We start from the raw sequence: 25,361 nt of genomic DNA, 5'->3' as shown, positions 1-25,361 counted from the left end.
CATCCAGCATGCTACTCCTGCTGCTGCAAGTCCCAAAGAAAGAGCACTAAGAAATAGGGTATCTCTTCTCCCTGCCCTCTTATCAAACATCAGCACACATCACAAAGAGAGGTCTGCCTCGCTGAAGGCTATGAGGTTCATTTTAGACTGACTTTAGCATAATAATTTCAGCTTATCAAAATGTACAGCATATTTGCATTACAAAGCTAACAAGTACAATACCATTTCAGGAATGGAAGACACAGGCAGACTTAGCAGGTGTGCAGCCTTAGCAGTGGATCTGTATTTTCCACTATTTAATTGCAAGATGATGTAGTGACTTCACAAACTGTAGAACAGTAAAGGCTCCTTAAAATGAAATAATTTCCCTGTAATTCAATATGTTCAATTTCTAAAAGGCTTATCATTAAATTCAGGAAATGAACTTGAGCATAACCTACCAGACAGCTTTTCTAAGAATTCTAAACTGCTCCACTTCCTTTTTTTTGTCCCGAAGACTAAAAGTGACAGTAGATACCAGCCTTCCCCAATGACCACCTACAGTTTATCTAAAGCTGAAAACTGACGTTTGCACAAAATTTTCAGAAGACAGAATCCCTTCAGCCAAGAACAACCTGTTGCATCCCTTATCATTGGTAAAATTACTGTATTTTATGAAATATGTTCTAGTTCACCAGCACAGTGCTGTACTTTGAGTAGACTGGAACAAAAAACAAACAGTGGAACATGTGCGAGACAAAGAAGGTAATGGAGCTAGTTAGTAATGCAAGCTGAAAAGAGATGATCCAAGATGACAAACTGGCATCCTCCACAGAATGAGCTTGACACTTTTTATAGCTACTGACACAGTAATGAATGACTTAGTTTGGGTGGAGCTAAATGCAATGTTCTACTTCGTGTTTTGCTGGGGGGTGAGGGGGGGGGGGTGTTAAGAAAGTCTTTTTCTTATCTTTTATACAAAACCAATTTTAAAAGCAGGAAAAAAAAAAAGAAATCAGGTACTATGTTAGTTCCTCAGGCCCTAACACTGCAGCACTACATCAGCCATAATTTTTATCCACCTTTTTCCTAATGGAATATTTTTTCAAATTTACGTCACAGACTGTTGGTTTAAGAGCACTTACTTGCTTACTGTTATCACATGTAAAGTATGTCTTATAACAGAAATCAATGTCATTTCTGAGGTACAGACAGAAAACTAACATGGTCTCTAAAACACAAGGCATGGAAATTAATTAATTCATACCTCCCACTGATTTCAAGGTGGAGGATGCGAAGACAGAGACACAGCTCATCACTGAGGATTTAGGAAACTCTGCACACAAATTCTCCTTTTGCAGTATTACCCACTCTTCGCCCTTGATGAATGACTTCAGTTTTTACTCAATCTTCAGGTTCTTATAGATCTCTAGTGAATGTCCATTTCTTTAAAATAAGTTATTAATGAGCCCTATGTTAATGGTTTTTACTTTCTTTGAAGTGCACTGGAGTGCCAAAAGAGCAACATTACTGTTGCAGAAAATTCCTAAGATTTTGAGAGCTGGCATCCATAATGTACTCAGTTAAGTGGTTTCATAAATGCAGATTATACTTTGGAAAGCTTTAAGATGTATATATTTATACTTAGTGCTGAGGGGGAAAAAAAGCATTGTTTCAAGTGATCCAAGTAGCTGTCGTGCTGTGTTATGATGCAGATTACAGCAGCCTCTCCTATTATGTAAATGATGTCCATCCTCAGTCAGACCAAAAATGTCCTTAAGACCAGCATCTGAAAGTTCAACCAAAACTACACACCAAGAGAACATGCAAAAAGAAAGCGTAGGTGTTTGGTGAACACAGACATCAAATGGGATCCAGGATTTGGATTGGAAATGTTTCTCCAGTCAACTCTGTCAAAAGATTTAGGCTATTCCAGTAGGTCAAGGATGGGATTGGGAATGGCTTTATTCCCACTGCCAACAAGATTTCCACTCTGTTTATCTTCTGGATGGCAAGCTTGTTAAAGACTAGTGACTAATAACTGAGAATATCTCACTGGAAACAGAATCCAGTTTTTTTTTTTCCTTATGAAATATTCCCTAGAGCAAGCCGGCATTCTTCAGTCACAATTGCCAGTAACTCTTTGTATTCCAAAAAACTCTTTCTATGGATAAGAGAAAGTTGTTTATTGTTTAGTATTCTCTCAAGAGTGTAAGGAGTAACTTTTCTTTAAAAAGCACGGAACAAAAATAGAAAAAAGTCACTAGAATTCTGAGTATGTTGAGCTGCCTGCAGAAACTAGCACTAAACTAGTGAGGATAACTGCTTTCCTTCTCTGTCACACCAAATACAATGGCCAACAACTCACAAAATTAGCTCACAAACCAAAACCTCAAGGTACAGTAGGATCTATCCTGCTCTCTGTCAAAATAGATGCACAGTGATATGAATGAGAGATGAATGAAAACTGGGCAGTCAGGCAAGTTTCCCAGGGTGCAAGTGGAGGCCAGTGGCTGCACTGGATTCTAGCACAAGTGATTGGAGTACTTGAATCCTGTGGTGCCCTTGTGGTAGCAAGGTTTTGACTTTATAGAAGGCTTTATGAGGCATTTCAGCTGAGGCGAAGAGAGCTCATGGGTGGCATCATCCCTACCCAACTTTGCCTGGGCTTCCCCTGAATGGGCATTGCCTAAGGACCCTCACTTGAAAGGTTCCTGGGAAAACTACATCTGTTTTCCCAGCTTCTCTCTCTCCTCTTCATCAGCTTGTTACAAAACTGCCATAGTTGAATTCATGTTAAGTACTCTCCTGATTTGAGCTCATACCCAGGAAGAATGAGGCTGGGCTTGCAGGCATGGGAAATGGCTGTGGGCGCACACAGGCACCTTTCCCAAAGCCCTCCTATGACTCTTTGTACTCTACCCTGAGGGGGGAATCCCATCATATACAAAAAGGCAGCTCCTGATGTATGTTTTACAGAAAAGACACAGCTTCAGAAAAATCTTCAAATCTCGTGCTCTTGTCGAGTCAGACGTGCCAAGACTTAGGAAGTAAGCATGTAGCATTTATCATTCTACAGCTTTCAGTAGTTTGTATCACAGATTTTAAGAACTCAGAACCAATCCTCTCAAATTCTTGTTTTATTTCAGAATAAGTGTTCTCTGATCAGGCAGAGAACAGTTTCTCTCAATAGAAGAATTACTAACTCCATCCAGAAGTTATTTTTAAACTATTTTGATCCTCACTTGTTTGACTGAACTGTAATCTCCTGAGATATATTACATTTTTATTCTGAGAGGCTTATGTGTATATTGCTTGCTTTTCCAGTGATCAGTAAATGCAGTTTTCCTGTGCTCCTTTTAAATGACATTTCTCTGTCATAAGAAGTAAAAGAGACACCTATTGTTTACTCATTCTTCCAGTATTTAGTTTGAACTTGGCAACTCAAACCATGATACAGGAAACAAGACAACTATGAGCCTGTCTTGTTTATCTTTCTATCAGATTCTTGAAAGATTTAATACTGTAAAGATACACGTGATAGATGCCTCGTACTGAAGATTGGAAGCTCTGCAAATAAGGAACATAGAAGATATATATTTTATTTTCCTACTAAAAAGCAGTATAGTCCTGTACTGACAAATCAGTCCTAAGTTTAGGTGGAATACACGCTTCCTTACAGCCATGGAGACAAACAGGAAGGCCACAAAGAGGAGATCCACAGTGCTGTTATTGTTGTCCCAGGAGGCACCGATAACTTCTATGGTCAGAGGGAGTGGTGGCAGTATCTGCTTATCTTGCAAGACGTAACCCAGAGCAAGCAGCATCAAAGCCACTGGCAGTACTGACTGTCAGACAGGAAGTGTGATGTACCCAGTCACTGAAGTTACTCACACCTAAAGAATCCTCACAACATTTCTGGTAAGCTGCTGCTTTACAAGTGACATAGGGAAAGCACGGTTATGAAAAAAACTAAGAGAAGGAAGTGCAGGTACCCTCTATGCAGTCGCCTCATTTCACACAAACTTAGGAACACTGGGTTAATACATTCTGTATATTACAGCTGAATCAGATAAGTTTATTATTTTCACTTCTGGTAATCAATACGGTTCAAAAGACTAAAACAACTTTCCCAAATAAATCATACTCAGCTGCTACCTAAGATGCAGTCTTAAGCTCTTGAAATGCCCTATTTTATTTTCAGATTCTCCAAATTATAGCAAGCCAGACTTTGTGTAGAAAACTTAGCTGGACAGTGTTTAATCAGTGTTTAATAGGTGTATTCAGACCACTCCTCGAGTCTGTTTTTCAGAACAAACATTGATCTCATTTGGTTTTCTGACAGTGAAAGAATCAGGCTCCTCAATGCAGTTAGATGCCATTGTTTTCTTCTGAAAGCACAAGGAGAACCAACACACAAACCACCAGAGTTTTAACTCGTTCTGTTTGTCTTCAGTATCCACTGAACACCTGACACTGCATTACCACCACCAGCAGCAGATGACCCAATTTCAAACCTGCTAAACAGGGCTTTCTAAGAGGGGAGACATACTGAAATGCATGAGAAAGCTTAGCACACAAAGCTAAGTCCCCCATGCACTGTACAGCACACTGCTGTTCTCAGTACAGAACTGTGCAGGTGTCAGGGGACTCCGAGAAGTTAGGGCTTTCCCTTGTGTATGTGTGAAACTGAGGGTGTGGGGCACTTCCTAGAATACCTGAGGAACATAAGTAAAGGAGAACGATTCCCCCTATCTTTCTTGGTCAAGTTTAGACACACTTTTTTTAATGAAACATGATAAAGCATTTTCTACCTTTTTTTTTTTTTGCCCGAGCACATCAGAGAAAGACAGATAAGGGAATTCCTTTATTAGCATCTGATGGGTTACCTCATTTTTTAGGACCCCCATCGTATCCAGACAGCTTTACTGCCCCCACCACTGGCCTAACCCTTCACAGCTCACTTTAAGGAAATATCTTGGAAGTTGTGGTTCTCTGCTTTCAGATGTTTTCTGTGACATCAGAGATGCAGAATACTTTTGAGAATACAGCGTCACATTGCTCTGTTAGCTGTTCATTTGAATAATGGCTACGGTCAGTCAACCTGATAGATATTTAAAAGGAAACTACAGTGCTATATCTGAAGCTAAATGGAAGAAATTACATTACCATTACAGTAAGAACATGCATTAATGCGGGCACCAAACCGCAGCGCAGCTACTGTTTATACACAGTATATACAAATATATAAAATACATAAATACATTCAAGAAGGACAAAATGAGAAAGAAAACCGTCTCGCTTCCAGAGGCCAAGCACAGAGCCGGTAGCGCTGCTGTCCCCACGGAACCGTAAGCCTTGCGATTCCAGAGCAAACCGAACACTGTAACTGAAGGGTCGTTTCAGCAGCTTCCCCACCGACACGAGACGCACACGTGACACGCAGCCTTTCTTTATTTTCAGAGAGGCAATTCTCAAGCCGCTCGGCTTGGCAACGCACCGGTACAACGCCAAGGCAATCCTCCCGACAGATTAACACCTCAGCTCGCTCCGGGCCCCGCACCGACAAAGACGTAAGCCAGGGCCCGGCCAAGACAGCTCGGCGCCGGCGTCCCCCCCGCCCTCCTCACTCACTTTTGGTGGCGGCGATCAGGTTTTTCCCGTCCTTAAGCAAATCCTTGATAAACTTATTGGTCCTCTCCAGCTCGGCCTCGTGGGCTCGCACCCGCTCCCTGAACCAGGGGCTGTCCAGGTAGCAGTCGCTGAACTCCAGAGGCTGCAGCCCCATGGCTGCGCTGCACCGCGCCGCGCGCCCCTCCTCACAGCGACCTCCGCTGCGATCAGCGCGCGCCCCGCGCCCGGCTGCACGGCGGCCACAAAGAGCGCAGGGGTGGGCACAAGAGGCGGCCCGCTCCCGGCAGCCCCGCCGCCGGGCCCCGCCCGGCCGAACAGGCGGCCCGCCTCTCAGCGCCGGGCGGCAGCGCCGCGGCGGGAGTCTGGTGGGGTAGTAGTTGTGAGCTCCTCGCGTGCCTCTGAATAGCGGCTGCTCGCAGCAGCGCTCCCGGGTCCTGCTTCAGAACGGAGGCTGTCGGCTACAGGTGACTGAGCGCGCAGCCACTTTGGGTTTTAGGAAGGAGCGGATCGGTCTATTAGGGCAAGGAGGCATGAAGAAAAACAGCCTGAAAAACACAGGCTCTTATCAGAAACCAGCTGCGGTTTCAGTAAATGCCAACTGCGCGCTGGTCTGCTGTTAGAGCCAGCTAGTGCCACTCACCCGTAGGATCTGACCCTATCCTGCTCACGTACCTGCGTGTGAAATTAGTTGGGGGAGGTAACTATAGCCTCACCTTTATGTCTCTGCGTAACAAACTCATACAAAGCCTGTAGGAAGAGCAAGACCTTGAGAAGACTGTTCTGTGGACCTGAGTGCTGAGCTGAAGGCAGGCCGGGAGGTGCAGGGTGCAGAGAATGCTCAACCCCTTCAGCCAAGTGTTCCAGCTGCTACGTCACAGTGTGTGCTGTCACTGCCTTTAAAATCATTTAACTGATAAGTCACTATGCCACTGAAAACTGTGCTAAAATGGAAATGAAAAGGCAACCTTGAATAACAAACGATCCTTATCTCTGTTTGGATTATTGGAGCGGTGTTTGAAGAGCAAATATTTCTACGAACAGATTGTTTACTTTGTCCTGTACTCATCTGCAGGAAGAAAATTAGAATAATATTTTCCATGCTTGTTTATAGTTACTGCAATTTTCCTACGATTGTTCCATTGAAATATTATAAAGCAATTGTGGAGTGGCTTGAATTCAAATTCAAAAAAGACAAAAGAATCATCTGTATGTTTACATAAAGCCAATTCACTGTTATATTGGTATTCTGTACTGTTCACCCAGCATTGTTATCCTGACAACACACTGTGTTCTTAGCAAATACCGAAAGAGATTGTATGGTGCAAAAACTAACCCACCGGTTCAAACGCTGTCTGACCCTGAAATGACAAAATTTGTGGGGGTAGAAATAATAACCTATTAAATTAAGCAGACAAAAATGACGTGGTTGAGCAAGAAAAGTAGCTACACCTTCTTTGCTAATTAATCCTATAAGTGGTTTCATACCAGTATTTTAGAAAGTCTTCCCCTTTTCTGCCATTCTCTACTTGATGTCATCAAATTTTGCAGCTTTGTTGTAGGCTCATTTAGAAGACTAGCGTAGCTTGACTATGTGAAGCTTTAGCAACATCCTGTCTATATACCATACAATCTTTGCTTTGGTTATTTTCTGTTGATGACCATTGCAAACATGGTTTCATACTTCAAATTATTTTATACAACAGCTTTATGCTAGCAACATGTCTGGTTTCTCTTCACCTCATGTTCTTGCATATAGATACCTCTTGTTCTTTGATACCTTGATTTTCGTGTAAGTCAGTGTTCTGATGTGTTTTCCTCTGGCTAGTCGTGCTTCTAATCTGCAATAGAAAGATGGATTACAGGTTAATAAGCTTAACTCAGTCTTACTGACATTTTATGACAGACTGTTGCCATCACTGCATTATTTGCAACATGCAGCTGTGCTTAGTTGTTGAAAACACTGAAGAAAACATCATTAGCAGCAACATCCTTCCAAGGTATTGCAGTTTTGTCTCCTGCCTACATGCTTTTACCTCAGGAGAAGATTCCTTATGTGGGCTAGAATTCAGTTTCATTTCAGCTCCAGCCTTATTTGTGATTATCTTAGCGTGCAGCTTAATGCAAACATATTCTGTGGCCATTTTTTTTCTTCTTAAGTGTTCCCTTAGAAAGTACAATATGGGTATGAACTTAGCAAAACCATACCTAGCCTTTGAATTGAACTGACTCTTCCCAATTACAAAGATTTTACACTGCCAGTTTTTAGTAATCTTCTGCCACTAATGTAACCGCATGAAATGTCAATTTATATTGGGTCAAATTAGCACACAGCAGTACTTAATTTATGCCTAGAAATAAGTACTGTAAAATATGCTATCCATCTGGCACTTTGTCTGATCTAAAAATATAGACTTAGAGGATGATGGAGCTGCTGAGATATTGGCCCATTACAGCATTTGGGAGAGTCTCACTCTTGTTACACTTCATTGTCCATGGGTGATAATTAACAGTGCTTTCTACTTTCTCTTTCCTGCCATATTCCACAGGTGTTAATGATTTCCCTCTCCCCATAAGGCCATCTTACAACTTGGAAGCATAATTAAGCTAAATTCAGAGAAGCTTGTTCTCCATCTGCAATTCATTTGAAGTTCATAGCTTTTTTTCTTTTTTTCTTTTTTTCCTTCAAAGTGGAAGGAAGGGCTGAGTGTCTGATTATACTAGTTGACTTAGGTATTACATCCTGCTTTACAGTTCTGTTTAGACATACTTTATTATCCTCTAATGCTAATATTTGCACATCCGCTTGGAATTCGCTCACCCTAAGTGCTTTATCAGTTCTTCTTTTTGGGTTTTCTGGCATGTTTGTTCTCTGTGGGAAGCTGGTGGCAGTGTCATTCAGGTTACCTGTTCTCAGTGCTTTCCTTTGGGTCCCTTCACTCCCAAAGTTTGTAGATTCACCTGTTCCTCCCCTGTGATGTTGCAGAGCAATAATTAAGTTTACTATGGATTATGGTTTCAACTGTCTCCGTGTTTCTTTTAATTTTTTTCTCCATCTGTACTACTTTTCACCCTGTTCAAAATGCTGACTTGGCATTTTTGTGTGGTGATTATTTCATTCTCAAAAATGAATGCGTCTGCAGCAGCCACAGCTGCAAAACCCTGGGTGAGCTGCATTCGTGCTTTTGAGAAGGGAAGCAATAATGAACAGCTTCCAAACGCTTTGTAATTACTAAACAATGGCATAGCCTGTTCTTGTCTCTAAAGTAGGGCAAGACTGAATGAACTCTGCCTTTTTTTGGAAGAGAGCTGAACTCCAGGGTTAATCCCAGGAGGAGGCAGCCTGCCACATTCCGTGGTGGAAGAAGATAAGCGGTGTCGTGGGCATGGGAGGAGGCAAGGTGAGGCACTGAGGAGTGGGAGCAAAGGTCTGGATTTTGCTCCTCGTGATCTCTGTTGATGTAGAGTAGAGTCAAAGGCTGAGGCAACTCAGACTTGTTTGTGACTTAAAACAGAGTGGTATGAATTTCCTCCTCAGATGTCATTATCAAGGCTTATCAGCAATGTAATTCAAATTACATATAACAAACACCACGACTACAGTCCAGTTATAGGCAGTGCCTGTGCAACATGGTGTTCTTATGCTACATCCTCTATCATTTCAGGTGATGGGAGTTCTTACGTGTAGAGCAGGTCTGAGCAGTATTGAATGGCTGGGGACTGGACTGGCAGTGCATTTAGGCCACTTCTAGCTAGACCTGTGTTCATATGCCCTGAATTACCAGTTTTAAATGTTGGATGTGGGTGGCAAAGTAACTTGGGCAATTATAAGCACCTTTATGCTACTTACATATATGAGTGTATATATACTACGTATATACTCCGACCCCCTACGCAGATACGAAAGAGGGAGCAGGGATGAAATTTTAAGAACAGTTTCTAACCGAGCCAGCCCGTTCCACCTCAACCCGAGGCGGGACAAGAGACGGCAGCCACCGATGAGGCGGAGCACCACTCCCGCCGCCATCTCAGGAGGCGGCACCGGTCTCGCGGCGCCCGTCGCTACGCAACGACGCGCGCCGGCCCACGGCCCGCGTCCGTCGCTCCGCGCATGCGCCGCCGACTTGGCCTTGGCCCTAAGATGGCGGCGGCCTGTGGTGCGCGAGTTGCCTGTTCGGGAACTCCGGCCCGCGCGGAGCAGGTGATGGTTCTGGGAGCTCCCAGACCACCCGCAGGGAACGGGCTTCCCGGTTTGTCTTCGCTCTTTGTGTCTGCGGCGGTCCTGGGCCTCACTCTGCCCTCTCTTCCTTGCTGGGCCGTGTTGCGGCCTGTGAGGCTGTGTGGTGCTCTCCGCCGGCCTGCTTGGCCTCGCTGACCCGGTTCTTCGGGCTCCTTGCTGCTGTTGCGTGTTCCTATGCAAGATATCGGTGTTTGCTTCGTAGATGGCTGCTGCTTTCTTAAGCAAATAGGCAAGCCATTAGTGTGATTTTTGTGTTCCTTGCAGTCACTCCTTATGTAATGTCTACTCTCTTCAGCTTTAGGACATACCTGAAAATCCCGAAGTCACTACTAGGCCCTTGTGTGTAGGTAAGCCTTAAGAATGTGAGTAGTAACTGACACGGTTACAAGAATGTGTGTGCTGCTTCTGATAACTAGCATTTTCTTGAGGAGGAGAGATAATTGTGTTGCCTTGTGAGCTTGCTGTCTGTGCAGGAGACATGGCTTTACGGGGTTACTGTTGTTGAAGTAGAAAAGGGTTAGCCTCAAATTCTGTGACTGACTGAAAACTCAGTGCATGAGCTTTTGATGTGCAGAACTACTTGGCTAAAGCCATGCTAAAATATGTGATAAAATTATTTTTTAAAAACAAAGAAATGTTTGCATGGCCTCTTGTGACATTAAAGTGACACATGCCTAACTTTTGAATAGTGAACATTCATTTTAAAGTTGATGGAGTTGCCAGTGGTATACAGATAGGAATGTTCTTGAATGCTTAGAATTTGGGAGGAGGGTTTTCGATGCTCATGAAAACTTAAATGTTGCTTAATCTGCCTGTTCTGTGTAACCTTGTTCTATAGCATGTGTTACTTGTTTGTTTTAGGAAGAGCAGTGCTTCCAGCCTTCAGAATGTCCAGCTTAAATGCAAAGTTCCGTCGTAGTCACCGAGGTGCTCAGGAAGCCGGCAGACGGGAGCTCATTTCGAGATCTTTGCAGAGTGCTCAGCATTGCTTGGAGGACCAGGATTACGGAACTGCATATGCTCACTATCTCCTGGTACTAAATCTAGCTCCCGAGCTGAAAACCAGTGTGAAAGTAAGTGCTCTTTGATTTCCCCTTGAGTCTGTGTGGCATGGTCTGTGCCTGTGGTTCTTTGTCTATAGCTGATCTTCCTATTCAGTCTTGAACATAAAAGGAGAAAACAGTAGTAATTGAGATAGCAACCTGTTTAATGAACTGCATGTGTCTGATATACTTTTCTTTGAGTGCTGTGTGTGTCTACTAAGTTTAATAAAAATGGGCCCATGCTAATAATCATTTGTTCTGTAGAATAATGTGCAGTACTGTGTGCGTAGGCCCTTAGTATACATTGCTGGGTGATGATACTCTGTGTGGGTATTTGAGAGTTTTTCTGTTATTTCGAGTGAGCCAACTGATTTGGGATGATACTGAGTGTGCTGCTGCTGAAGGGAAATTTATGTGTTTAGATGTATCTGGCCAACTCTGATGTTTTCAAGTCTCAGTTCCCCAGTTCTGATAACTATTTTCAACTCAATGCTGTGTGTTTTGTTTTGTAGGAAACATTCCAGTTTACTCTCTTTAAATGGGCAGAAGAGCTGGATTCTTTAGCACGAATTCAAGATCTATTTAACTGTTATGAACAGGCACTTGAGTTGTATCCAAATGATGAAGTCATATGTAACAGTATGGGAGAACATCTTTTCAGGTTTGTAGTAGTCTATACTCAGGTTTTATAAGATTTGGTTTTTAGTATTGTATGTTAAGAAAGAGTAGTCAGTTGCATTTATTTCTTTTAAGCATAGTTTATGGTTGATTTTATATAATGTGTGCTTGTCAGCTTAAGAAGTTGATTAGTCAATGCTAAAATGTGTTGATAGTCACAGCAAAAATTTAATTGTGTTTAAAAGAGCACTTCTGCTGAAGTAAAAGCTTGAAGTAAAAGCACTACATTTAAGTATTTTTAAACCATTTATTAGATACTAATTACAAGTAATTACTAAAAAACAAGACTGTAACTGTTTGAATTCATCATGTTAAGTATTGTTGTCATTAACGTAGGATTTTTCAAGTTTATCTTTGCTTTTTTTCCCCCTCTGAGATCTCTGAACGTTACTGCTTTTGCATACTGGTCCTTCTTAAGATCACATAGGACGGACCTTTCAAATGAGGAAGCTAGTCATGTGTGCTGTGTAGGACTGATTTTTCTTAATCAGTTCAAGCTTCTGCACTTATTTAATACCAAAAAAAGCATTATTTTACCACTTTCCCCAAAACTTGCAATGTGTGGTGCTTGCTATTCCTCTGAATTTTAAAGTCTTCCAAGGCTGGACTTTAAAACATCAGTCCTGGATCCAAGCAGTTTTAGTTAGGAGTGCCTTCTGTCTGTTTCACGTGCTTGCTCTAAGGAGCAACCCATCTTGCACTGCAAGGAAATCGTACACGTTAATATATTTCATAGCTCTTATTTTTCAGTGCAGCCTGCTTTGAACATATGGTATAGCTATCAAAGAAATTTGCTTCAGTTCTCAATTTAATTTCAGAATTGCCTCTTAATGGAAGCACTGGCAACTCCAAATCTGATTGTTCTGTAGTATATTCAAGTTAAATGTGGTGAGATGAACTTGGATTTTGTACCATTTCCTTGCAGCTTGAAAAATCTGAGACTACAGGTTTGCTACCATCGTACAGTTACAGCAAGTTCTTGTAAAACCTATTCAAGGATCCATAGCAAATGAAGGCTGGTACACACACGGTGGCATTTTTTACTACCTTTGCATTTTAAACTGATTTATTTAGAGTTCTGAGTAATGTATATATATTTTTATAAGCTAGTGTCAGTGTTTTTATAGAGAATCTTTCTAGCATAAAACATTTCTGTTGTCTTTTGTCTGATATAAGACTACGGATTTACAGATATGTACTGATAATTGACATCTGAATGTATGCTTTATATTTGTTTGTTGTTTTTACCATTAGAATGGGCTTTAGAGATGAAGCAGCTGGGTATTTTCACAAAGCAGTGAAGCTTAACCCAGATTTTGCTGATGCAAAGGAGAATTTCTACCGTGTGGCAAACTGGCTTGTGGAACGTTGGCACTTCATCATGCTTAACGATGCCAAGAGGAATCTTACTTACCTAAAAGCAATAGAGAATGCTGTCTGCTCGGGGTGCAAGTCTGTCCTCGATATTGGAACAGGAACAGGAATATTGAGGTGTGTCATAAGCATGTGTTTAACGTTTAATTATTAGAAACATTTGTTGTCTAACAAAATGTTAGTGCTACTTAAAAAATTATTTTACATTTGTGCCTTGTTGAGGCAAAACTTAAGCAAGGAAACGAGACTTTCAAAAGTTGGTCAGTCTTGAGGTTAGTGCTCAATCCCAGTTGTATCTGTGGGAGCAATTTTCATCTTAGTGCGTGTTTTCTTTTTATACCAGGAACTACTGTATAAAATGGAGAATTCGTATTGCTTTTGGAGTCTTAATGTCAAGTATTCTGTCCTAAGCTATTGTGTACTAGTTGGTAATCACTTAATTTATGTGGAAAATGTTAGTGAATGAAAACACTGTACTGTAATGAGTGGATTTAGTATAGTTGGGGAATCTCCTGCGATCCTTGTTGGTCATAGCATGTCAACAGGATGTCAGTTTGTGCAGTGTTAGTGTTTGTGCAGGGAAGTTAATGAAAATTTATATATTCAATGACAAATTTTAGGCAGTTTCTTAGAAATTAAAAGCAGATGCATAAACAGAACTTCAAAAGACTCAGTATCGTGTTATGATGTGGAATACCAATAACCAAAAATCACAGAACTACGACACACACTTTACCTAAAATGATATAAATAGGAGGGTGAAGGCTCTGATTCTTGTATTTCAGTATGTTTGCAAAGAAGGCAGGAGCATCTTCTGTCTTTGCCTGTGAATTGTCGAAAACCATGTATGAACTTGCCTGTGATGTGGTGGCAGCAAATAACATGGACAGCGATATCAAGCTTCTACATTTGAAGTCGCTTGATATAGAAATTCCAAAGCATATACCGGAAAGGTGAGTTGTTGCATTCTACTGTAATAACATTTTAATTTTTCTTCTAATTTAAGTTTTATTGTAATCCAAACAGGAAATAACTTTCCTTGTGGTAATTAACCACGCTTATGGTGAGAAGGTTTTAAGTTTTTATGGAGCAATGCAGAAGTTGTTTTTGAGATTATATCAAGTTCTATGGTAAATCAGTGATGTTACAAATTAAGTATTTTAGTTCTTGGGTGGTACCTTAGAGGCATGTGCAATTATGTTACATCAACAGGAATGAGGTAGTAAGGTTACTACACGGCGAAATTGCGTGCTTAACAACTTGGGGCTCATTTCTGCAGCTGGTGGATAGGATGAAGGTGTATAATGGGACCTCCAAAAGAAGATTGAATCTGAGATATATTACACCCCTGCGACTCCATGTGAAGTTTTGTGTTTGGCCAGAGAGATGAGAAATGCGGGTTGTCTGTCTCTTATCAAGAAGGGAGGAGAAGTTTCCTCTCCCTCCTGTCACATCAGAGCCTGATGCTGTTTTCAGAGTCGAGAAGGAAGTACCATATGCTGTGCGTGGGTCCCTCCTGTTTTCTTTGTGCCATGGGATAGACCCAAATGGCAGTGAGAGTAGCGTTGGATGCCGGAGTAAAATTCAGTGGAAGAGTGTCGTAACTTTTCTTGTGAGAATAGGTTTTTGTGTTGAGCATTACTTTTGATGTACTCATAGGATACTTAAGAGTGTATGTATTTGCCCGCTGTAGCAGAGATCCATGTGCTTTATATTTTCAGTATTAAGTAACGTCTCTTAAAGCAAAATAAGAGCTACTGAGGCAAGTCAGCAACTGGGAATCCGTTTTGGCAAATTAAAATTTGATCCATTATTATAGCTTTCACCACATGCAATTCAGACTTCTTAGGCTACCTTACTCTTTTTTGCTCTCTATCACTTTCAAAAGGGGCTCTTCAGGAAAATTCTTAGCAAGTATAGATCTAAGGGGATGTTAGCTTGTTTTAATACTCAAAGTGCTGGTTTATCGCTTCAGCTCACTGCTACTGGAAATGCAGAGCAAACATATGGGAAGGAAATGTTTAATTACACATTACTAATGTCCAATAAAGTATCTGTGCTGATGATGGTAGACTCGATAATATGGAAAAGCAAAGCTGCCATGGTTAAGCTCGCCAGTCAAGCTTTGTCTAGCTGTGTCAGCTGAGCTGTGCTAACTGACCATGTGCATCCTCTCAGTGTATGTGCTGAGTTACTGGGTTTCACTTGTCAGGAATAAATTGTTGCTGTTCTGGAGAAGTCTAGTCTTCTGCCATATACTTAGTGGTTTAAGAAGTTAAAAGGTTTTAGGATTTCAGGATCCATTTGTCTACTTAGTAACTTTATTGTGCTTTGGTGAAAAAGGAATATTGAAAACAAACTGTAACACATGGACGCTTCCAGGAGTGTCAACAGACAAAATACATACAGTATCACTGGATGCATCTCAGGCTGAAACAACTTCCTATTTAGGTTAGATTCTTTCCCCACAATGTATTTTTAAATACTGACCAACAAGATTTATGGTAAATTCTTGCTCCATGTCAAATTTTCTCTTATCTGTATCTTGGATAATTCGTTAAAAGAATTTAGTTGCCCGTCAGTATTGATACTTCAGAATACTGGTAAAAGTTGTGCTTTGATCTCATGTTGGAATAGGCTTTTTTGTTAGTATTTTTCTTTAGAAGAATAACTTAACAGACATGCATGATGAATGACATTTCATGCTGTGGTTTTTTTTTCTTTTCCCCTATGTAGAGTTTCCTTAGTTGTCACAGAAACTGTTGATGCCGGTTTATTTGGAGAAGGGATTGTGGAGAGCTTGATACATGCTTGGGAACATCTACTTTTACAGCCAAAGGTAGGTGATGTAGGTAAGTGTTAATGTGATTTTTTTGTTTGTGTTATTTATATATAAATATATATACACACAAATACATTTTCTGTATTCTGCCTTGATTCCAGATAATAAGGATTAAAAACAAGTCTTATCTGGCAGAAAATATATTTTGTCTAACTGGAACTGATGACCTCTGGTGTTAAGTACAGGAATTATGCCTATGGGAAAGGTCCTCAGATGTTTCACCAAATGTAATAGAATACAATTTAAAGCATAGATTTAGAATTATGGCAGAAGTAGTAAACTGGAAAAGTAAAACTGATGTGCAGTTATATTGAAATACACTGTTAAGAAAAAGTTGGATCTACAGTAATGACAAAGACTTGGAGATTTCTCCTAGTCACTGTGAACTTTGGATCCTGACTTAAAGTAGGCTTTGAAGTAATGATAGGAGTAGGTCTAAGTGAATGTTCCTATTAATGTTACAGCCAAAAAATCAAGATGTCAATACTAAAGACTATGGGCAAGTTATTCCTGCAAGTGCTATAGTATTTGGAATGGCAGTGGAATGCAAAGAGATACGTAGACATCACAGGTATGTTTAAGCTCTAGCACGGTTTGGACACATATTTGTTACTTGGGAGAAGACTTTCTGACCTTATTAATAAAGAGTTTTCTCTTTATTTTTTTAAATGACTGCATATGTCTCACTAAGCAGATTACTGCTCCAACCCTTCCCACTCCTTTCTCAGGATACTTTCTTTTTGCCCTTCTAAATCACTTTGTTAGAAACTCTTAATTTTCAGTAATGCTGAAATAAATACTATGAGTGCATATTAAAGACGTGTGATTCCCTGACAGTAAAATTACTTCCCAATTTCTGTATTGGAGGTTCTTGGATTAACAGTTGGCCTTTATCCTCATTTTACCTTCTTTATAATCTGCTCCATACCTCACTGCTAGATCTGCTCCTTTCAGATGTGGACAGGATTTTGTAAAGCCTGAATGTTAATAATCCCACTTTGCATTATCCTTCTCAATATGTGCCTTACCTAATTTTGAGCTAACATACTCTCAGGTTTCTTTGTTGATACCAGTTGTGACTGGTATCAGTTATTTTCATAGTCGCTTTCATTTTCATCTTCTAAAACAGTATCACTGTATGGAGACAGTCTGTCTAAGAGGTTTTATCTTATTTTGTTTAGGATTAATCTTGTTGTGGATTAAAGAAAACACTGATTTATAGAGATACTTTCATGTACTGGAACAGAAAAATACCTGTGCCATATCATAGACTTTTCTAATGTTAGCCCTGAAGAGTAGTCAGAAAGAGACAGAAGTTCTCATAGTAATTGGTCACAGAAGAACTTTCCCTTAGGAATAACTCTTCAGGAGTAATCATTGTCTTGAAAGGTGGCAATGAATATTCCTTAATAATTTTAAACAGGATGAAACTCAGATTGTCTAATTAACAGTCCATTCTAAGAGTATAGTGTAAGGTCAAGTAACGAGCAGGGTTGAAAGAGTTTCCACCAGTTAATCATATGCTAGGAAGAAAAAAGTCACTTGTAAATTTTCTGTTTTCTACTTTAAGATCCCTTTTTTTCCTCTATTAGGCATAGCTGTCTTAATCTAATACCCCTAACCAGGGCTGTAGCTTTTTGTAAAGCTTTGCCTGTTCTCAAATTTAAGGTGTCCACATCTCTTTGGATTCTTGTGGCATACATCTGTGTTTCCCTGGGTGTTTTCATGATCTACATCAAAACTGTTTTTTAAGTGTTATTTTTGAGCAACATGCTTTGAAGATGCTTGGAACAGCAGTGTGAAAATATATTTTTCCTCATGCTTTTTATATTATCTAGTGCTGTTTTTTTGTCTTGTTGTACAATTCATTCAACTTTTCAGCTTTTCCTCATCACTTCTTTGCCCAAATGGCTTTAAGTAGATGAATAGCCCAGAAGTCTGTGTATACTTGAGGTTTTTCTTTTTTTTCCTAAAGTACACTTAAGAGTGTATTTCACCCAGCAGCAGACACTGAGCCTTTATCCAGTAGGGAATCAGCTTTTGTTCTTAAGTGTTTATAATCTTGCATCTGTGTCTCATGCTGGTTGCTTGCTTTGTGTTCCATTGATTAGCAATTCTGTCATTCAGTTAGGTTTTTTTCTTTTATTTAAGTTAGGCTGTATTTCTTGTGCTCTGATATCTTTTTTTTTGGGTGGGGGGAGTTTGTTTCTTTCTAAATGGTTTTCTAAACCATTTAAATTTCTAAATGGTGCCCATTTTCTTGTAAGGGTTTTTCTGGTGCCCTTAAGTCAACCTGACAAAAAGTTTCCCACTTGTTTACCTCTCTCAGTAGCTTTATTACTTAATGTTCTAATAGTATTTTGGTATTTCTCAAGCAGATACTGTCTGTATCCATTGCTTATTCTCTAGAATCACTCTAGGGCCTAACTATGATTTTGTTTATTTTTTTCTGATTAGGTTTCATTTTGTCTTGAAATCCTTGCTCTATAAAGCAGTTATTTCAAATCTATGTGAAATACTTTGACTTCAGAATTACAGATTTGTGAGAAGACTGACATTTGCTAAAGATATATTGTTTGCCACAAAACCTTTAAGACATCAGAGTTTATTGTTTCTCAGTTTGAGCTAAATAACTTTAAAAGGTCATATCACATGGCAGAAAAGCAGTATTGTAGGAGAACATGGGGTCTTTTAATTCTTGTGCACTGCATTTGAAACACTTAGCCAGTCTTGAAAGGATTATCAAGTTTCATTCTCCTTCCTCTTCCTCTCCCCCCAGAGTGGGAGCACAAGAAGTTGCTGGTGTACACTTGCCACATTCTGTGAAGTTCTTTAGTCCAACATATGCTTTCGCTGGTTCAGAGGAAACTGTTGAACCTTACACCACTGAAAAGCTCAGTCGAATTCCTGGAGGTTATGTACCTCTGACAGAGCCCTTTCAAATAATGACAGTGGATTTCAACAATCTGCAGGTAAATACATGTGTATTTTTTTCTTTACATCCTTTAGAACCATCCTTTAGAACTAATCTATACATAGAAGAGGCCCACATCTTGTTTGCCATGTTCAATTCTGCAACAGTTTGCGTGTGCAAGGCTGGCAGCGCTGCCTTAATCCTGTACTGGTTTTCATATTTATCTGATTATGTAGTGATCTGATTCATCGGATGACAGTCCTTGGATTTTTGAAGATAAAGGTTTTTTTGTTGGACATCGTTTAGTTCCCCAAACTAGTTCACCATAGGACCAAACAACTGCTAGCATCAGTGTGGGAAATGGTGGAAGAATGCAATAGACCCATCTTCAATCGTTTATGTATCAAGGAGCTGACTAAGTTAATTCCCTAAAGTTATAGGGAGTCTTCAGAGAAGCTGTGGGGATAAGAGTGAGGATATGTTTTACAGCTGGCATCAAAGTGTATGTAAGTGTTTGGGTAAGTGTAAAAGAGAGAAGAGTTAAAATACCATATTCTATTCAACCCTTTTGATTCCACCCTTCAGCTCCTGTGATATTTGTTATGCAGCTTAATAAATATAGTAGGATTACTTTGTGCGTTTTGCACAGAATGTATTTGTATGCATCCACCAAATAGACCTGAGCTGTAAGGCAAGGACATCAGCTGCTCACAGCTGAGCATGCTAAAAAGATTCTGCATCTGATCTCCGATGAGTTGTTTCTTGTTCATTGACCCATGGTGAGGAGTTAACATTAAAGTGGTGAGTCAGAGCTTAAAATAGACTGTTATATAAATGAAATTATTCTTGGCTACTGCTTGGCCAGGAATTGCAGTATTCTGAATCAATAGCTTTTTCTAGTTGGCTTGTGTGACATCCTGAGGTTAAAAATGAAAAGACAAGGTTCTTTAGAACGTTGCTGGGAGCAATTTCTGTGACCTAATGTTGCTTCTGCTTCTTAGCAAAAGTAAGGAACTGCTACACCTGAAAGATGTCTACTCCTGGGTCTCTGACACTGGCAGACATGTATAGATAATCTTAAGAGTGAAGATCTCTTCCTTTGGAGCTTTGTGTTGAGTACTCTGTTATGAAAGGTGGAGGTATAGTGAGTAGAGACACAGGAAGAAACACAGGTAACTAATTTGGAATAATTAGTTGCAATTTACTGTTACTTTTATTACAGGGCTAGCATGTCCCTTTCAAAGTAAAGATCAGAAAAGGAATTACAGCCAGTCAATAATAATAATAATAAAAAAAAAAGGCTTCTGACTTGTGCTGATTACTTTTACTGCTGTTATTAGCAGCAGCAGTGCAGTTCCTCCCCAGCAGGGGAATGGGATGTGGCTGTAATTGCAGGCTGTAGACATTTGTACCTAGCCAGGTAACTACCTGCATGCGTGTTTGCTGGCAGCACATTGATGTCACTGGGAGTGGAAGTAACAGTTTACCTTCACAGGTGGTAATTACAGCTGATTACTCCTTTCAGGCCCTGAAGGAACTGAGCTATTGCCAACAAAGCTTTTCTTCATTATGAACTTTATTAACATCCTGTAGTTTTGACACATGGATTGTTCAGCCGTCTCTCAGTTGTAGGTAGATCAACTTGTGGAGAACACAGGCCAAGAATAAAACAGGAGAAAAAGGCAACTTGAGAAGAACTAGTTATGTTCCTGGCATGGAACTTTCTTTTGCCTTGTGTATTTTGTTAAGAGTGAAATTTAAAGAGAACAAATGCTGATGTGAGCTCTTCTGTAAACCAATGAATTTTTAGGCAAGGCTGCTACTAATATAGTGATTGTAACTAAGAGAACCTTGGTCCCTCGTGATTGATATCCTCTTGCTGGCTTATGCCGGAGCTGCATAAACACATCAGAGCTGTGCCTTTTGTGTTTATGAATGTTACTGCAGAAGCTAATTACTGGGGGAAGTGTGTGTGAAAGATGACTTCATTCCTATTACCTGTTGAAGACTATTTAGGAAGTACTCAGCAGCAACATTTTACGCAAAGTCGATAGTGTAGGTCATAGAGAACATAACCTCAAAGATGTTTGATTTGGTGAACTCAGTGCTTGCATACAGTATTTCTAGAGCTGATTAAATCTGAACACAGATTTTAGCTGAAGCATTTGTCTGAGTGTTGGCTTGAGTTTGATACAGAAGACTAACTTTTCAACTGGCAAAGCATGCTTTATGAGCTCCTTTCTTGCTGTTTCTAGTTTTTAAATACATACTTTTAGATGTGGTTGTGCTTCCATTACTGGCTAGTGGACACAAGTTGGTTGTGTGTGTGTAGTTGTGCTTCAGCGAGGGAAGAGAGCCCCTGTGCTGATGAGTGCTAATGCTGATAGTTGGCACTGTAGCAGTTTGCTAACTACAACTTTCTGTCAGGTGCCCTCATGGGTCAGTACAGCAATGTGAATGAGTTGGTAGTGACTGCTGTGAAACCGTTTTTGATGTATGGAAAGGAACTTTCTCACGCTTCTTTCTTTTTCCACTCTGGTCAGGAGCTGAAGAGCCTTGCACATAGGAAGTCCTGGAAGCTCAGCCAGCCAGTCATTGAAGGAGGAATGCTAGATGCTATTGTGGTATGGTTTGTACTGCAGCTTGATGATAAGCATGCTCTATCTACGAGTCCCAGTGAAGAAACTTGCTGGGAACAGGCAGTCTATCCTGTGCAAGGCCTCCCTGGTAAGCAGTGTAGATTTTCTTGGTGCAGTACATGAACCGACCAGCTCAAGAACAAAATGAAGCCAAGTTAATCTCAGACTAAGAAATGGCAGTAATTGGATTAGAAGTTCAATGATGTGTAGTTGTGAGGTGGTTCCTGATCAAGTTTATGGATTGTACTGGAAAGTTGCTGCAGCAGGTCTTGTTTGTTGGACTGCTGTGAGAGAGACAAGGAACCTCCTTAATCTCCTTTTCTCCTTTTGGGAGAAAAAAATGCTTTGAAAACCATTTCTTTTTCAATAGTGAATCAGATATTTTTTGGAGTACTTCCAAAAGGTGAGGCCAGTGGCTGGCTCTGTGTAATTGGGATGTGACATGTGAAAGGGAGGTGAGCTAGTAGTTGCTAGCTGTTGCTTCCACAGAAACAAAACTAAAAGCTCTCACGTACCCCCTTGCATCCGTTTTGGATTACAGCTTCATTGGCCACAGCTGTTCCTGAGTGCCTGTGTCATTTGCAGCAGCCTCTACTTTATTCACCTGTTTCCTATTTGCTTGCCTGTTTAGATAGATGGTAGGGGCAGCTGTGCCAAAGACCAGTTTAATTTAAAGCATAGGGGAGAGCGGAGACTCTTTTAGCATACATTGCTGCTGAAATAAGTGTTTGTCAAACTATAGCCACTTGATTTAGAATTTTTGGCCTGTATTGGTAGATACAAGCCAACTTGAACTGTGTTTGTTTTAGATAAAACTCTGACCTTTTCTAAACTGTAGCTTTTGTTTTCCATATAAATACAAATTCAGCTTTGTCGACAGGAAGTATTAAAATGTAAATATTAAATATGTAACAGTTTAACATCAAAGCAGTTTCTTTATAATTGTTTTTGTTCAGCTCTGCTGTTGACAGGACACTTAGAGAAGTATGTATTTATTTTAAGCTTGTTTTGAGATTAAATGGATTTGCTTAGTGCAGGGCAGATTAAGGCAAATGTGAACATGGTAGCAGATTTCAGTAGCGAGCTACAGAGCTTAGTACTGATAATTGGAGGAACCTTCTCTTGAATGGGCTGTTTTGGTTCCAGCCTACAATGTGTTGTGTACCCAAGCCTCTGCATCTGTTCTGTCTCGCTCTCTCTCCCATAGAATAAGAAACATGACTAGAACAAGTCTTTCATACACAGTAAAAACAACTAATGAAGCAATGAGATAACCTTTGCTTTTTTTATTCTTGTAGAGCACTGTACATCTGCTGCAGTGATAGTATTTGCTGTAATTGACATGATTTTGTGCTGCTTTTTCCAAGATTATTCTGTGAAGGCTGGAGATACTGTGATGATGGAAGTTTGCTGCCAAGACTGCTACCTGAAGATCCAGAAGATTTCTTTTTTAACTTCAGAGTGTGGGATGGACTGCAGTGACAGAGATGACATGCTGGGTTTGGGCAATGAGGCTGAATTATGTAATGCTCTGGCTAGTCTTCAGACGACTAGCGAACAGGATGGCAAAGGTCAAGTATGTGTGTTGGAATCCACAGAAATAGCCCTGCTGAACAATGTACCGTACCACGAATGCTTCAGAGCTGCCATGGGCAAGGTTCTGTCATCATTAAATCCAAGTAAGGACTTGGAGTCCATGGATATTGATAGACATGGCAGTGGGGTGAACATCCAAGAAAGCCAGAACAAGAGCTCTTCAGATGTGGTTCCTGATCCTTTGTACGTACTAGATGTATCTGAAGGCTTCTCCATCCTACCAATTATAGCTGGCAAACTTGGACCAGTTAAAGCCTACAGCTCTATTGAGAAAGAACAGCATCAGGCAGTCCTTAATGTAATTTCAGAAGCTAATAATTTCCCTAAGGAAACTCTAGAGTTTTGGCTCAGCCACTTAGAAGATGAAAATGTGGTGCTACAGAGACCCAAATCCGATAAATTATGGAGTATTATTATTTTGGATGTTATAGAGACATCTGGTTTAATCCAGCAGGAGGTGATGGAAAAGGCTGCAATATCCAGGTACAGTACAAATGGACAAAAGGAATTTGGGGAATCCATAATTATCTGAAAACTTTTGAAAGCATTCCTTCTAGCTACAGAATTAATGTTGCTTCTATAGAGCGTGAAAAGGTTGTTTTCTGAACAGGCTGAACTTGCACTTTAGGAGTAAATATTTTTTTGGATGTCTGACATAACTTGAAGTGTCAAGATCTCACTCCCATAGGCTGCTTTATTTTTTGCACGTGATAATGTAAATGGAAGACTTTGCCTCTCGGTTTGCTAGAAACTCCTAGCATAGCCACCATCTTGCTAATAACTGAGGTAGCAAAGTTGAAAAGAAAAAAGCTCCATCAGGTGTACATTGAGCTACTGCTGACATAAAGTCGTATTGCTAAAAGACAGATACATGGGATTAGAACAGACAGGGACTTACAGAAGGAGCTATTAGCTATTGGTGCTTTGAGTAAGTCCTGCTACCTTCATCTTGAAATATTGTTTCCAATACTGACACTGATAAAATGTTGCTTAGTACAGTATGCAGTCTACTGTACAGTATACAGTATGCAGTAACTGTCTGGTCAGATGGATCAAACTCAAATGCTTTTGAGCACTTGGCTTCAGAGGAGGAAATAGTGTGCATTTATTAATGTATTAAATGTAGGTGTTCTTTCCTTACTGTTGAATGATAAGCTTTAGAGGTGAAATCTCTTTCATTTTACAGATGTTTACTTCAGAGTGGAGGGAAGATATTTCCACAGTATGTGTTGGTATATGGGATGCTTGTAGAATCACAGTCTTTATTACTGGAAAGTGCTGTTCAAGGAACAGAACCAACTCTTGGGTTTAATATAGCCCCTTTTATCAACCAGTTCAAGGTATGGAGTTGTTGGATGTCTTCCAAGTACAGTTCCAAAGCATGCAGCTGTTTAATTTGTTAAGCTTCAGTATAAAATGGGAGAAAACCAAAAAGCTGAAACTTCATAATGTTTTGATATCAAGAGAGGCTTGTGTGATCAGGCAGGGATGAAGCTTGAGATGAAGCTGAACAAATAGCTTTTTTTTTCCCTGCAACTAGAGTGAGTGAGAATTTGTCTGAGTTATCAGAGATGTAATGGGAATGTATTAGAAGAATGACTGGGCTCCTAGGAGTTTTATCTCCTTCATCACCTTGTATCTCAACGATGACATTTCAGAAGGGGTTAAAATGATGCATTTAGCATTTTGGCTGTTTCTTACAGACATTGCAATAATTCTTAGAAACTTTAGCATTATAATTGTCATGAATCTTGTCATTTTTGAATGCCTATTGATGTCTAAAGTTACGATCTGTACTCTTAGGTACCTGTTCGTGTTTACTTGGATCTCTCTACGTTACCATGTGTACCTTTGAGTAAGCCAGCAGAACTACTAAGGCTAGACCTCATGAATCCTCTGTTAAACAGTGCTAGCAGAGAGGTGAAGGTGAGTTATGTGTATGTGTGTATATAATTACATACAATTTTAAGTGCGCTTAACTGTCATTCTCTAGAACTGCCCAATTATTGTTCACTTGGGCTGAAAATTTCAATGCAGAATTTACTTCTCTGCAAATGTCTCTGATTGAAATGGTCAAACTAATATTTTAAATATTTTTTTAGGTACAGATATGTAAATCTGGCCAAGTCACTGCAATTCCCTTCTGGTATCACATACATCTAGACGAAGAGCATAGTTTGAATACATGTGATGAGTTCTCGCACTGGAAACAAGCTGCAGTTGTTCTTGACAAGCCTCTCCAAGTTCAGGTCGGAGATGAACTCGTGCTTGATGTTCAGCACCATAAAAGCAATATTAGCATTACAGTTAAACAGTGAAGAACATCCAGTGTAAACTATACATACACCAACTGTTCGTAACATCATTTATATTAATTTATATTAAAGTCTAATTTTATGTACTGGTCAAAAAGGCTATTTTACTG

The 25,361-nt window shown here is 40.1% G+C and overlaps 2 protein-coding genes across 6 annotated transcripts in view; one reads left to right on the top strand and one right to left on the bottom strand.

Annotated features, from left to right (window-relative positions):
* ARHGAP10 (Rho GTPase activating protein 10) overlaps nucleotides 1-5,871 on the bottom strand; it is a 128,481-nt gene extending 122,610 nt beyond the window's left edge. For both annotated transcript variants that reach the window (XM_420436.7, XM_046940592.1), the window contains exon 1: nucleotides 5,614-5,871. In XM_420436.7, coding sequence (XP_420436.1) covers nucleotides 5,614-5,767 — 154 coding nt within the window. In that variant the 5' untranslated portion in view covers nucleotides 5,768-5,871. The remainder of the gene's footprint in view (nucleotides 1-5,613) is intronic.
* Nucleotides 5,872-9,731: 3,860 nt separating this feature from the next.
* PRMT9 (protein arginine methyltransferase 9) lies at nucleotides 9,732-25,348 on the top strand. Of its 4 annotated transcripts, none has more exons than XM_420435.8 (14): nucleotides 9,732-9,811; nucleotides 10,146-10,197; nucleotides 10,712-10,923; nucleotides 11,406-11,554; nucleotides 12,826-13,062; nucleotides 13,731-13,898; nucleotides 15,682-15,784; nucleotides 16,252-16,358; nucleotides 18,567-18,759; nucleotides 21,245-21,428; nucleotides 22,708-23,419; nucleotides 24,123-24,276; nucleotides 24,740-24,862; nucleotides 25,039-25,348. In XM_420435.8, the coding sequence occupies exons 3-14, from the start codon at nucleotides 10,738-10,740 to the stop codon at nucleotides 25,252-25,254; spliced, it is 2,532 nt and encodes an 843-aa protein (XP_420435.2). In that variant the 5' UTR covers nucleotides 9,732-9,811; nucleotides 10,146-10,197; nucleotides 10,712-10,737; the 3' UTR covers nucleotides 25,255-25,348. The 4 variants fall into 4 exon arrangements, with proteins under 4 accessions (XP_420435.2, XP_015132165.2, XP_040555593.1 ...); XM_015276679.4 differs by having other exon boundaries at nucleotides 9,732-9,860; XM_040699659.1 differs by lacking the exons at nucleotides 9,732-9,811; nucleotides 10,146-10,197; nucleotides 10,712-10,923; ... (1 more) ...; nucleotides 12,826-13,062; nucleotides 13,731-13,898 and having other exon boundaries at nucleotides 15,682-15,797.
* The last annotated feature ends 13 nt before the right edge of the window (nucleotides 25,349-25,361 follow it).

The sequence above is a fragment of the Gallus gallus genome, chromosome 4 (genome assembly GCF_016699485.2).
Source record: "Gallus gallus isolate bGalGal1 chromosome 4, bGalGal1.mat.broiler.GRCg7b, whole genome shotgun sequence".
In the NCBI taxonomy this organism is placed as follows: Eukaryota; Metazoa; Chordata; class Aves; order Galliformes; family Phasianidae; genus Gallus; species Gallus gallus.
This window is presented reverse-complemented; position numbering and strand designations above follow the sequence as displayed.